The 14,104-nt window shown below is 43.8% G+C and overlaps 1 protein-coding gene across 2 annotated transcripts in view; it reads right to left on the bottom strand.

Moving 5' to 3' along the window:
• CHN2 (chimerin 2) overlaps positions 1-14,104 on the bottom strand; it is a 166,310-nt gene that overhangs the window by 24,045 nt on the left and 128,161 nt on the right. For both annotated transcript variants that reach the window (XM_075493091.1, XM_075493092.1), the window contains exon 7: positions 1,330-1,407. In XM_075493091.1, the coding sequence (XP_075349206.1) occupies positions 1,330-1,407 (78 nt within the window). The remainder of the gene's footprint in view (positions 1-1,329; positions 1,408-14,104) is intronic.

Genomic DNA, 14,104 nt, shown 5'->3' with positions numbered 1-14,104 from the left:
TTTTCATATTAAAATGATAATGAGGGCAAAACTCAGAAAGAATGAAAGCTGGTTTAATCAAGCAAGAAAACACAGAGTATTTCCCCTATTTCCTTCAGTGCTGATCAGTGAGATAAACATTGACTTTTCTGTAGACTGGGTCAAGGAGGGGGAATGAGAAAAGGGATGCTATTATTTGCTTTGCTCACTAATATTAAATTATTGATTTACCAACTACAGCAGAAGCACTGCAGAGGAGAGCATGGCAGGATATGTAGAAAAATAAGAAGTGAAGCTTTTTGCTAAACCAGGAAATCAGTGAAATCATTTTAATCAGTGCTGCTCCTTTTTTTGACAGGCCCAAGATGAATATCAGAAAATTCTCTTTCTGCTAATGAGTTGAACAATTCTGACAGTGACCCAGATCAGCATCCTCAAGGAGCATTAAGTAAACTGAGGTTTCAAAGCTGAGATGCATTCCTTTCTTGTCTTGTTACTGCCTCTTATTCTCTCCGTATCCATCCTGATAAGCATCAAACCACAATTTGACAGCATTAGGTACGGTAACTGGCTGGCATACTCTGAAACCAGCACAGTCCTTTTGGCAAAACATTTTAGTACAAGCTGCCTGGAAGGTCCGTTTCCAAAGCTGAGTCACTTCCCTGCTGCAGCATGCCAGACACAGCACTTGGGGGAAAAAACCCCTAAGAATCTGATTTTGTATGTATAAGACAGCAAAAAGATGATCCATTTAAACATCGTTGTGTTTGTCCAGCTATTTGGTTTAGTTAGACAAGTAAACACAAGCTCAGATCTTATAGCTCAGTGGGACTCTGAGAGCATTTCCTTAGCATATGGTGGTGGAACAAAAGCTAGGAGACAATACCACCGCTGTGCTCTGCTTTATTGTTAGGGAGCACCCGAGCTCCCTCAACTTCTTCTGAAAACAGAAATGGTCCAAAATGTTTGCTGGTAAAATGCTACTGGCTTCTGGTAATAGCTAGATTTTGAAAAGGGGCCTTTTTCGCATTTAAAAATGGATACACTTTAAGATAAAGACAATCAATATGAGGTACTTTGTTTCTGAACAAAAAAGAAAACTGAATCTGGGCAAAAAGAGCTAAAATGCCAGTCAAGTAGCGTAGTGAGTAGCAAAACCGTTATTTGGACTAAGTGCCTATGTAAAAGCATATTAAGAATGCAGTGAAGGGAACTTAAAGCAGAAAGAAAAATGCTTTTTTCAACACTTTGCTCAGAGCTAGGTGCGTGAAATCACATCACAGCAAAAAATAAAATGTGAGGCATCTAAACAGAACTTTTTAGCCGAAAATAATAGGAAGTTGTGCTTACCTTAAAATTGTGTGCTTTTTCATAGTTGAAGTGGTTGTCGTTTTGAGTTAAGGCTGCCCTTCTGACCAAGGAGGTGATCTGTGAATAGGCAAAGAGTTTCAGAGGTTGCCACAAAAGTGCCCCCTTGACTCCCACCTTCACCCCCAGGGCCACAGCCAGGAGCTCTTGGCGCTTCCTTCCTCGCTTCGACTTGTGAACAACGGCACAGTTTTTCTCATTTTCCAGCCACAGATCCTCCGAGAACATAGCGCTGGGATCCCAAATCTTTTCCCTGTCTTCCTCGGCGCCCGGGAGCCTGACTGTAGTCAGTACAGTACAGTTTGTCCAACTGCTTCTGATGTTAGACAGCAGATTTGAAGCAGCTGCAGCCCATTCTGCCGAGACCTCTGGCATGTGACTTGAATGGGCCGTCTTGTGGGACGGAAGGAGCTTCTGCATCTGAATAAGTAACGGCCTGTGCCGTGCGATTTCTTAAGGCAGATGTGTGCCTCGAACAATAGCCCGAATTCATACACTGAGCAACCTTCCCCCCCACCTCCCCGAGCGGTGGTCTCCAGCTCGGTGCTGCCGAAATACGGGCTGGGGGGGGGGGAACGGTGTTACAGCTTCACGCCCAGACGCATTTCCAGGGACAGATCAACTCCACAGCATGTTAAAAATGAACAAACAAACAAAAAGCCCCAGGAAAGCCCACACAACTGAATCCGATGCTGCATCCAATTACACTCTGACTCGGAGACTTATCAGCCAGCAGTCTGCATGCCAGCAGATTAAGACCTTAAAACCATGATGATTGTTTAATCTTACAGGGCTAAAAATCTTTTTTTTTTTTTCTTATCCTGTACAAAGGGAAAAATTCAGCAGCAGTCCAAGCATTAATAGCACTATTATGCCATGTTTTAAACCAGAGCATTTTGCCAGCGTGCACTCGGTAGCACGGAGCTAGCTCACTGTCAGGGAAGTTGAAAGCCCGGCTGGGAGGATGCAGGTGGGCAGCCCCCGGGCCCCGTGCAGCACTCGAGTGAGGGCAGGGGAGCTTCACGCAGGTGTAGGAAGCCCACGTGCACAGCCCTGTTCGCAGAATAGGGTCTGCAAGGCAGCGAGAGCTGTCGTCCTTCACTCTGGTTACATACATCTATAGGCTTGGGGGAGGGAAGTGATTTCTACTTAAAGCCCAGGTACAGAAGGGATCTGGAGCCTGACCAGTCTGTGCTACAGCTTGCAGTGTCACTTTGGGCACCTGATTCACTTCTTTACGGGCGGGTATTTCCCCGTCCCAGGACACAGAAGATGTGTGACCCTGAGCATCCCCTGGGAAGCATGTTCAGTGCCCCCTCCCCACCAGCTTCCCTCCCTCCAGCTCCCCTCTCCTGCTCCCTTAGTGAGTATGCCCATTCTCCACCCAAAAGAGAAGGATAGGAGTTACCTGCTCAGCAGGGCACTGTGAGATTTAATTCTCTAAGGTGTGTCTAATGCTCGAGATGCTACGACAGAGCAAACTGGGGGGTTACCAGCGCCACTGGGTAAACTGCCTCTTTGAACTAGAGACACTAAAGACCACAACAGCCTTTTACAGTCTGCCCCTCTTCAACTTACCCAAGAAAATATCTGAAATTAAAGTATTTAATTTGCTTATGTTAACTTGTGAAGTTGAACTTGTCTTTATTTTTTCAGTCTGCTTTTACCTCAGGCTGAAAAGTCAGAAGGTTCATCTAATTCACTTACTAAAACCTCCACCATATAGACTGCCTGCTCTTAGTAAAAGTGATGCTCTGATTTGAAAGCCCGTGGGGACAGATGGTCAGCCATCAGTAACATCAGGCCGTGCAATTTCAGATAGTGCCCTACTTAGGGTTTTCAAGAAGTTGTGCAACCTGCAAAATCAGCTTCTCGGTTATAAAACGATGCACTTACTTCTATGTATAGCATACTTAATTCCTTTCTTTTTCAGGTAACTCACAGCACCTCTGTTTACGTGCTCCCATACTCCAAAGCTTCTGCTCCCCAGCAGGGAGGACTTCCACACAACCCCGTTGCTCCCTGACCAGTTGCTGCCCTCCCGGCCTTTCCCCAGGGCTCGGCAGTTATCTGACCACCGGTGACAACTGGCTGTGATGTATGTATGAACATTGCTCTGCCTGGAGGAAACCCCTGCTGCTCTTCCATATGTCCTCCCACTAGTGAGTCCTGATTTCTGCTAGCTCAGGACCTTTATCCGCCTTCCAGCAGATAAAGACAGACTATAGCTCCCCAGCTCTCAATGTATTTCAAGAGATGAGGCACACTGGTTTTAGGGACATCTCTGACCACATCAGCTGCAATGGCTTCAGACTGGGCCATCACGAAGGAAACTTTGGAGCAGCTTGAAGTTCTTACCATGCTCCAGTTTCTTTCCTCAGTACCATTTTAAATATTTACATTTATTTGGAACAAAACCCCCAAACTAGCTCTGAGTTGTTAGACACCTCTGAAGCTACAGCATCTAAATCCCCATGTATACATAAGCTACTTTCTCTCTGACTTCCAGCATAACAGATCCAAAGGCAGAGGGAGGTCGGTTTCCTAATAATGCTCTAATATTTGTATTTATGTCACTAGGCTGATAAAAATCCCATTATATAACCAATATTTTTTATATAACTTGGCAGATTTGATACTCAAGCTACAGGCTTATGATGATACAGCTTGGAATTTCTATTTATTAAACTATTTTTGGAATATCAGAGTGTCATCCTGGGATCAGACATACAGTACTATATTTAATGGAAACTCTGAGTGTTCGCACAGAAGCATCAAACTTAACAGACTTGGAGGAGGACAACTCAGCCAAACGAGTTCATATGACTCAGGCAGATCAGTATTTACTGTTTATCATATATGAAATGTTATTCATCCCCTAGGTTGCTTTTTGTGCCTTGCTTGGGCCCTGTTTAGACAGTTGTTTAATGGGATCCCTTGCAAACACAGGATGCGTACAGAAGGCCAACAGCGAGTGCGTTCTCTTAAGAAGCTTAATCATGCAAAGCCCTACCAGGTTTGGTGTTTAAAATGGTGTTGTAAAACTCAGATGAGCTGGACCACATATACAACCCCTTCCCTCTCTAAATATAATGCAAACAGCAGCAACGACAAATTCTCAGCAGCAACCAGTTCCAATGTACTGATACTACAGGCGAAGCCCAGTGCTGTCTTTTATCCATTTTCTTAATACAAAATTTACTGCACATGGTGTCAACTCACTTAAAGAGCATCTCTTGATAAAGTTAGCAAGTTAGCCTGCAGCTAAGGAGGAGAACGCCAGCAGCTAAAAATATTATTGCTGGTTGCCACTGAACGTGTAAGCTAGTGAAGGCTGAAAGGCAAATACGGGTTGTCTGCGTTTTCAGACCAAGGGATTTCTGCATAACATATGATTTTAGTTTACTAGTCTCTCTGTAAAACACATGTACTGTAGAGCAAATTGGGCATTTACAGCAAAAAAAAAGTCACTGAACCAGAATAATAAAATTAGAAAGGGGGGGAAGAGGGCGGACTCAGCTGTTGCGCCATTTCCAGCATGCCTTCGCAGAACGAGTTGAACCACGCCATTGTCTCTCCCCTCAAACACTGGCATCTTGTTTGCCAACAAAGGCCTCGGGGGTAGGAAAGAACACATTTTAGAATGAAAAGCTTTCAATTTTGTACATGTGGCATGATTTCTGTTGTAGCCATGTGGGCAGCGCTCAGGACTTGCTGGAAGCAAGTGGCGGGGGAACTTCTCATGCCGCCCGGAACCTCCATGCCAGCTCCAGCGTGGCGGGAAGAGATGCTGTGGGAGCGATGGCTCCTCTTCCCCGGCCACTGCTGTGCCCACGCAGGCTGGCAGGGATGGGGTATCTAGCGGCAGGTCCTTGGCTTGCTGCTCTACCTGCCAAACGGCACAACCATGGCGGGCAGAGGAGCGGCACAGGCATGTCTCCTTGAACGACACCACAAGCGAAAGGGAGATTGCTCCGTGATGAGGAATTGTGACAAATCCATGACTGATCGCTAACTAAATACACTTAACACCGCACACAGACACAGTCACAGGTCAAAGAGAGGCCTGTTCCCTCGCAGGCATGGCATACTCGATAATCTGCCAGACAGATTATGTTTGCTCAATTGCAAACACGCCGTGGAGATGACACAGGGTGCAGGAATCTCGTCGCTATTGGGCTTTTCTCCCACAGAGCCTTCCCATGATGCGCTCAGGAGACAACACCAAAGAAGCTGGCCCTTAGCAAAACACAGGGCAGGGAGGGGAAACGGTGGCGGAGGCTAGCCAGCCAAAGGCCTTTGCCATACCACAATGCCACCAGCCCGTGCCACGGCACCGGCAGCTGCCATTAAAAGGCTTCTGTGCTGCTGAAACAGTGGGAGGAAACAAGTTCCAAGCAGAAAACATACTGAACATGAAGCAGAGCACAACGCCTGCCGAGTGGTGCTTGCCAACCCAATCTTGCAAAACCCACTGTCCTAAGAAACCCTCTCTCTGGCGGGAAGGCTCTGGACGTCGATGAGGTGAACAGAGACTGCAGAGGTGAGCAGGGCCGGGACGCTCCACAACACAAAGCTCGGCGTTAGGAAAGGAGTCAGACTGCACAGAAACCATGCTGCTGCTGTTCTCTGGTTTATTTGTGAGGGCAACACAATCTACCTGCTCCCGGGGAATCAAAAATACACAAAAATAATTAGCATTCATTGGCTGCCATCCTCCTCTGTTCAACAGAGCTCCAGCTGCAATTGCTGAGAGCTTCCCCCGCGCGCAGGCCCGTCTGGACTCCTCAAGGGTGCCATCTTGCCCGCTGAAAATCCAACAGTCTCTCGTTTCCAGCACAAAAACTCACCTTTCAGGTGAGCTGGAGCTCAGTACACTGATCATCGTCATTAAAAAAAAAAAGCACCGCAGGTTTTTTTTTTTAAAGGATTAAGATGTATCTACAGTTTTGCTTTTTACTCCTCAGAGTTTCAACTTTTTTTTAATAACAACCAGTCCCTCTACAAATCATGAGTCTGAGGAGCTGTCAACAAGATGCTGGAAGTGTTTATGGCAGCAGATTATCTACACTGGGCTCCTATTCTGGAGAGCCTGGGTGCACTTCCATCACCACTAATCCCACCTATCTTTTGAGGATAACCCACTTCAGAGCAAAAGGAACTGCTCATTTCGGAGGACTCCTGCAGTAAATGCTCTGAAGTTAAAATTATTAAAATTTTAATCTTTACAACTCTCCTAAACTAATGCAATTGATTATCAGCATCGCAGTGACCAGTTGTCATTTATAATGTGCTTCTTTCTGACAGGGTATTCGATCCGCCCTCCCCCCCCCCCCCCCCCCCCCCGCAGATAAAAGATATAATTTACCTACAGCAAATGGAAATATAATCTCCCTTAAACTTCAGATCCCCTTTCTAAATCCTTCTCAAACAGATTTTTCTGTACACATCATGATTATTTTTCTCAAAACAATGTAGTGAACCAAACAATACAACAGCCAAAGGTGAAATGCTGTAGAATCAGGAAGGCACTAGCGAGACTATTATTAAAAATAATAGTTGCTGTAAGCCTCTTATAGAGTATTAATATAATAAACTATTGTCTATTTTGGAACAACAACTGGAGGTTACATCAAGTGGTATGCAATTACATAGTCACCTCCAATTAAAAAAATAATGGGCGGACTAAAACCTTTTATGTTGTCAGGCAATTGTATCACTTAATGCGTTAAGCTGTGTATTTCACGTCCGCCATTGTATTTAATATGTCTGAAATAGTATTTTGACTTCTTATTTTTGTAAACTGTAGTAAATATGCATCATCCAGAAATAAAGAAAGGATCTAGGTATAGGATGAACTAATTCAGTGATTCCCCCGAATAACCCTGTAGAGATTAACATGGTAACAGCAGGTCTAGCCTACTTACTGCCTCGACTTCCTTTCCTCCCACTCTCTCCTTTATCCTTCCCGATCTATCTCCATACTTGTCAAGGTTATTAATGACATTTTCCTGGCCAAGTCCATGAGCCTCTCCTCTGTGCTTAATGTTCATGACCCAAACGGTAGCAGAGGGATGGAAGAGGAGGAGCGTGAGGGCTAAGCAGGGCAGCTGAGAGCAGGACCGGACACCGCTGCCATTGCTGCCGCCACGGAGGAAGAGGAGCACCAGGGCCCCTGCGGTGGGGCTGGCAGGAGCCACTTCATCTGCAAATAGGGCTTTCTGAGGGAAACTGTACTGAATTTATTTCTGAATTAGTTCTTGTTCTCTGTGTGGATACAACACACGTGATTGACTGAATTTGACTGACTGCAATGTAAGTAAGTGAATGAGTACTGTTATCACACCTATAAATTAAAGCATATCTATGATAACATCTGGTCTGTAGTCAAACCAAAATTCAAACATAATATTTATCCCGATATTTGTAAAAATTCTGTCAATGATGTTGTTTCTGTTGACAACAAAACAGAGTATTTTTCTAACAAATAGACATTTAAGGATAGAATGGATGGATGGATGGATGGATGGATGGATGGATGGCAGATGTCTAATCTAGAACCATAATCTGGTCTCTCTTAACAATCAAAGGAGAAAAACAGAAACTTCCAGACAGTAATTCATCCTCTTCTATGACAGACCAAGTTTAAAATGGGTCTTTGCAGCTCATTTATGGATCATATAAGGAAATTAGATAACTCAGGTAGAAACAGATAGCTTACTTTAAGATATTCAAAATTAGGTAAGATTAATCTCTCTCTCAACTCTTTTCTATTTCTATTTTTCTATTATCTATTCAATTTTAGAATAAATTAAATACGGAATAATTTATTCTATCAGCCTCAACCTTATCTGTAAGTAATTATAGAATAATAACTGTACTTTGTTTTGGTTATCAATACTTCCCATACTTTAGACCTGGCTAAGACTGGAAACATGGAATATCCAGTTTACTGTATCATTTGTTACACAGTTGCATGTACCTTTATAGGTTTATCTGGGCTCACTGGATGAACTTTTTCAAGAAGTATAACTATAGAGGAATCAGTCTGTAATTAATACAAATTTCTGATGCTGACTATGTAGGTATTCAGTATTTTGACATTTCACCCACAGAGGAAATAGCCTAGCAACGTAATGAACTTAATATGATATACAATGGCTTCTCTGAATTAAGGAAGTGACTCATGCTTTCTGCAAGATATGGGACTATTAGTCAAGAGACAGAGATTTAAAAAAATATCCTAAACATTACAGTTTTTATCCGCACCCCCAGTGGATGCTCGCTCAGCACCACGTAAGCTCTACATGTCTATGACCCGTTCATCTTTTTACGTTTTCTCTATGAAGCTCTTGCTTTCCAAAGAAACAGCACTTTGTTTAGGGAAGTCAGCTTGCCATTGATTAAAACCGTCATTGCCCTGCAAGGAGGCTGCAGAGCTTGAACTAGAGCCAAACCCGCTGAGCTATCACAATGAAGTAGAGAAGTTAATGTGCTTACTTCCCAGTCTGGGGAGAGCAAGAGGAAGGAAGGAATGTCCCCTCTGAGAAAGGTGATGCCTGTGAGCACGGCGCAGTGCCCTTGAAGGGATGGGAAAGTGGCTAGAGGCACCGTAAGTGCGGCAGTCCTGCCCTCGGGGCCCTTTTGGCTCGCTCGTCTGGGGTTGTCATTAACCATAACTGCTTGTGCATTGAAGGAGCTGGTTGGGTGCCATGCTCAATCACAGGGTTAAATCGAGGACCATGTTTTGTGAGACTGCATTAAGTCTGTTTAATGTCAGGACATCAAATGAATGAGCTTGATAATAAATCCCAGTGCTATACAGCTACTGTGTTGTACAGCTGGTGGGTGTAAGGCCTGGATGTTTGACCGTGTACCTCATCACACCCCCAAACACATACATAGGACAGTACACAAACACCTACCTCCGCACTTTTGGGATAATTCTCATTTCTGTGTCTCAAACACTACTACACCCTAGAGGCAGGTGTTATCTCAAAGCAATACAGTAACTGGCTATCTGCTCCATACACAGCAAAACTTACCACAAAAAAAATAAATACAATACAAAAAATAAAATACAGAAAGTTCTTCTGTTTCTCACTTTGAGTTCTGATACTATATGCTAGTGGGAGTAGAACTGTCTCAGAGTGAGACCAACTCAGCCTTGCAGCATACGCTCTAGGCTGAATCTTATGGACCACAGTCAGAACTTCTGTTCATATAGAGAAGCAAAAATCTGCCCCTCCCGGGATTATGACAAAACGTGGAGGAAAACAGGCTTCAGGAAAGTTTCCCAGAAACCACAGAGTCAGACAGCAATGGCATTTATGTTCGGAGCCACTAACCGCTCGGCAGAGCCAGCTGATCTCTGGAGGGGCTGTAAAGCGATGCTGGGAGAGCTGCCAGAATGTAAAGTATGCTGTGGCAGTCTTGGGAACCAACAGCAGCGCTGCAAGTTTTGCCCGAGCTCAAGACAGCTTAAAACAAGACACTTTAATGTGGGTTAAAGAACAGATTTATGTAAGTAAAAGAGAACAAATAATTTGTGAACCAGTGATTCATGAACCAGCGATCATCTTGTCTAAAAAACTGGCAATCTATAAAATTGTTCCTGGACAGTAACATTTCAGGAGTGGATTCTCAATGGTGTGGCGCTCTGTTCGTTTAGCGCTCACAGGGAGATGGGGATGATAAGCAATTTGCAGGGAGGATAGTGCCCATATCAGCATCCAGCAGCAATCACAATTTTTCTCTAGTTTTGGCAGCTTCTGGGTGGTGTGAAGGAACTCTAACGCTTCAGTCTCAAACTTATAAACAGCACGACCAAGTTACACTGCTGCTCAGCAGTCACGACACCTTCCAGTGACACAATACAAGGACCTAGAAATGTAGTCATGTGTTTTCCATCATTAGTAGTATTTCTGTCCCCTTTTACTGCAGCGTCTTGTGACTTCTGCCTGTAAAAACGCATAAACTAGGTAGACAATCTAAGGTGAAAGGAATTATTCCTGCCATTTAGGACACAAAGTAGGCAATTAGCAAATAAGAACACAACACATTTTCAGATTCAAAGAATACTTTTTAACAAGCCTGAGCCATTGCACTTTACAAAAAAAAAAAAAAAAAGGAGAAATGCTAGTTTTATAAAAATGCTGTGCTTTATGACTGTGAACTTCTATTTCAGTATCCTTTATGAATCGCATGGCAAAAAAAAAAAGAGGGCAATAGGGAACCATTTTCCACGTGCATAAGTAGAACTGTGGCATGGAGGGGATCACTGGTTTTGGTGCTGGGCCAGCCATGGCTGTCTTACGGCTTGTCTGAGCTCAGCTGTATATCCACGAATGCCTCCGTGTCCAAGGATGTGTTCCCCTCAGGTGTGAGCATATGGTGTTTACAGCTTACCCGTTTGTGAAATATGTGCTTCTTTCCCATCAAGCTTCAAGGAATGTCACCCTGTTCATGAGAGACAGGGTCAAATCCTGGACTGTCATCCCAAAAGAGATGGTAAGGCTGTATGACCCCTGCTGTATCTGACTAATGGCTCCGAAATGTGTGTTTGTTTAGAAACAGAGCAGGAATCCGTGCAGACAAAAGTGATGTGGGGTTAAAGAAAAGACAGGAGGCTCTGCACTCAGCTGTGATCACTTATTTATTTCATTATACACATGAACTTTACCCCATATATTACGTTCCCCCTTGGTATATAATAAAGGTTCCTATAGCTTAAACCTGTATCACCTTCTGTTCTCCTTATGGACGCAGCACAGAAAGAGAATAGTTGGGATAGGACTAGCACCACTTGTTGAAAAGTAGAAAGCTGCCTGCAGGAATGGGCAATTTCATCCTATAGAGTATGTACCTTCCTCAAGTTCCTTCCAGCTCACCCTGCAGAAAAAGCAGCTGAATGCGTAACCAACTTCCTCTTCTCCTGAATGCGGCTTCTGAGCAGCACTCGGCCCTCGCTCACCTTCCCTTTTCCCACAGAGAAGCAAGGGAACTACTGTGTGCTGCAGGCTGCACATGAAAAGCATGGTTCACTGCGCTTTTATAAGGGCATGTTATAGGATACGCAAACCACTTGAGATCACACACTTTGAACCTGTATAAAGTACCAGAATGTATGCAAGTTGTTTTATTTTCCCTTCGAAATAATTGTTTTGTGTCATGTTTGCTTTGCCCGCTGCTTGAAGCTGGTTTTGTTACTCCTTTACTCTGCAGGTTAAGTAGTGGTGTGGCTCCCCTTGAAAACACATATGCATTCCCATGGCCATTAGAGAAAAACTCAGACAAAGACTGACCCCACTTCTCTGCTAATGAATGAACACATAAAGGCCGCATAATCCTAGTTTCATTTTTCCGTACAGCGTGGCATCAGGTGTCATTTGACCCTGATATCCTTATAACTCCCTGCGACCTGCAGCCCGCTGCCCTCTGGTACGAAGCAGTGGCTTTTGTTCCTGATGGCACACCATGCACAGCTGCTTCCGCCATTGTTTGGAGGGGGACAGATGGCTGCCCTCAGCACAAAAAAGAGATTAAAAAAGAACTGGCGGAATGACATCACTACCCAGCCTGGGATTTAATTCACGGGACCCGTGGGGCTACCACCAGCATGAACTGAAAGTGCAGTTGACTCTGTCCACAGAAAGGAAGAAGTTTGTATTTTGCAGAACGAAAAACATTTCTTTTAAAATACGTAGTTGCCATCACTCTAATATTTATACTCTTTTACAGCTATTTAGCTAATCTGTATAGATACCATCCTACCATCAGCAGCACTTTTAAAGTACTCAAAAAGCAAGACTGACACTGTACCCTACCTCTATCTATGCCCATAGTTCAACTGCAGTAACTTGGTTTACAGCTTATTTATTTTGTTTCGCTTGTGATGAGGCATTCATAAGAAATGGCTGGGGAAACGCAAAACAGAATAAATGAGTTTCACCATCAGGACCAATCCTTCTAAGACGTTTTGTAGGTAAAGGATTTCATCCATATCTCATAGTCCCACTTAAGTCAATGGAACTAAATAGCACAAAACTTTAATTCTGGAAGTAGTTAGCTTTGTAGTCACTTTTTTGCCTTGAATTCAGCTCCAGATCTATGAAATTATGCTGAATTCCCCCCTTTCTGATCACTGGACACCAAAGAATGGCAGCCATTGCAGTACTCCAGGATGAACTCTCTGGGGAACTATGAATACCTTCAATGGACTGTGTATACAGCGACCTTGCCCAGCTGAAGCATTTTCTGCAGTTTACCTAGCTAGTATTTATCTGAATTTACATATTATCTTAAGTACATTACCTGATTACTGTTTGGAACAGGGGAATTTGGCCTCTGTATACATGTGGTACTTGGTGCCATCACGTTTTTCTGCAGAGCAGAAATTTTTGCTTTGCGACAGATGACATTCCTAGCCAAACCATACAAAAATCATAGAATGAAAGTTCTGAAATGGAAGTACTAGTAAGATCTTTCCAAAGTGTTAACCTCCATGAAAAAGGTTACCAGTATACATAAGGCACAGTATACAGTATACATAGTGTCACAGATATATATTATGTCAACAGCAGTCAGAGCAGGATTTCTGAATTCTGCTTGTTGCAACACTGTTGACCACACAGACAAGGCCAAAATAATTAATCTTTCTGTGCCTACGGTTTTCCAGCTGTAAAAGTGATATAATACAAGCCTGCCTATGATCCTGGGGCTTCTGTAGGAGGTAATTCATACTCATGAGCCTGTTAGGGTATACGGGGAATAGCATAACAGAAGTACAATTTTATAAGGAATACTAACAGTTTGGCAAAATTTGTAAAATGCAGCAAACTTTTTTTAAAAAATAAAACTCAGACAGGCACATGCTGATGTTCATTTTGATCCACTGTGTTTAGTGATTGTTACATTTAAGTGACGTTACTGCTTTTAGGAATGTCTCATTGAAGACACTCATCAATGTGGCCACGTAGCTACTACCACCTCTTACATTACCAGACACCCTCAAAGTTACTAGACATTGCCAAAAGGACCAGAAATGATTTTTCTAAACTGCTTTATTTCACCCTTCCTGTTAAACAACTGACAGGCACTAGACATGCAGGAATGCTGCCATGTGAAGACGAAACCGTTCCACAAAGAACAAAAAGCTCCTTCAAGGTGGGTTTTTTTCCCTGAAAGGAAGAAAGGAAGGTATTGAGCACCTTCTGTCTTCTGAGAGACAACTGGGAGTACGACACATGGGCGTTACCAAGGCCAAGAAAGCCCCCAGCATCTTCTGTCACTGAAGCAATTTCTTCTTTCCTTGAGTGACTGGGAACAGCAGAGATGCACTCCTTCACGCAGCCTGAGCTGGGGCTGGGACCCACCACCCAACAGTGCCCCACTGCAGCTGCTGCCCCAACCCCAGCGCCTGAACCAGGCTCGGACCTGAGGATGGTTTTAGTCCCAAATGCAGATAAGCATCCATGGGAGACGTCACTGTCTATTTGTAGTTTTGCCTGAAGAACTAAGCTGAACCTTTTTCTCCTTGCATCTAACCACACAGAGTAACGTTCAAATTATCCCATCAGGCACAGCTGTACAAACCAGCTCTATCTGGGAGACTTCTGGAGCAAACCCCTGGATTTGCACAGCTGCTGCCAGCGGATAGGAGCACAGAAAACCATGACGCTGATGAGACAAGAGATGTAACAGCTCCCATCAAACGTGCTCTGAGTTTTACTGTCTCAGCAATGCTGATGGCAGCACC

Source organism: Mycteria americana, chromosome 2 (assembly GCF_035582795.1).
Source record: "Mycteria americana isolate JAX WOST 10 ecotype Jacksonville Zoo and Gardens chromosome 2, USCA_MyAme_1.0, whole genome shotgun sequence".
Classification (NCBI taxonomy): domain Eukaryota; kingdom Metazoa; phylum Chordata; class Aves; order Ciconiiformes; family Ciconiidae; genus Mycteria; species Mycteria americana.
The sequence above is the reverse complement of the archived record's forward strand: the minus strand, read 5'-3'. Positions and strand labels throughout refer to the sequence as shown.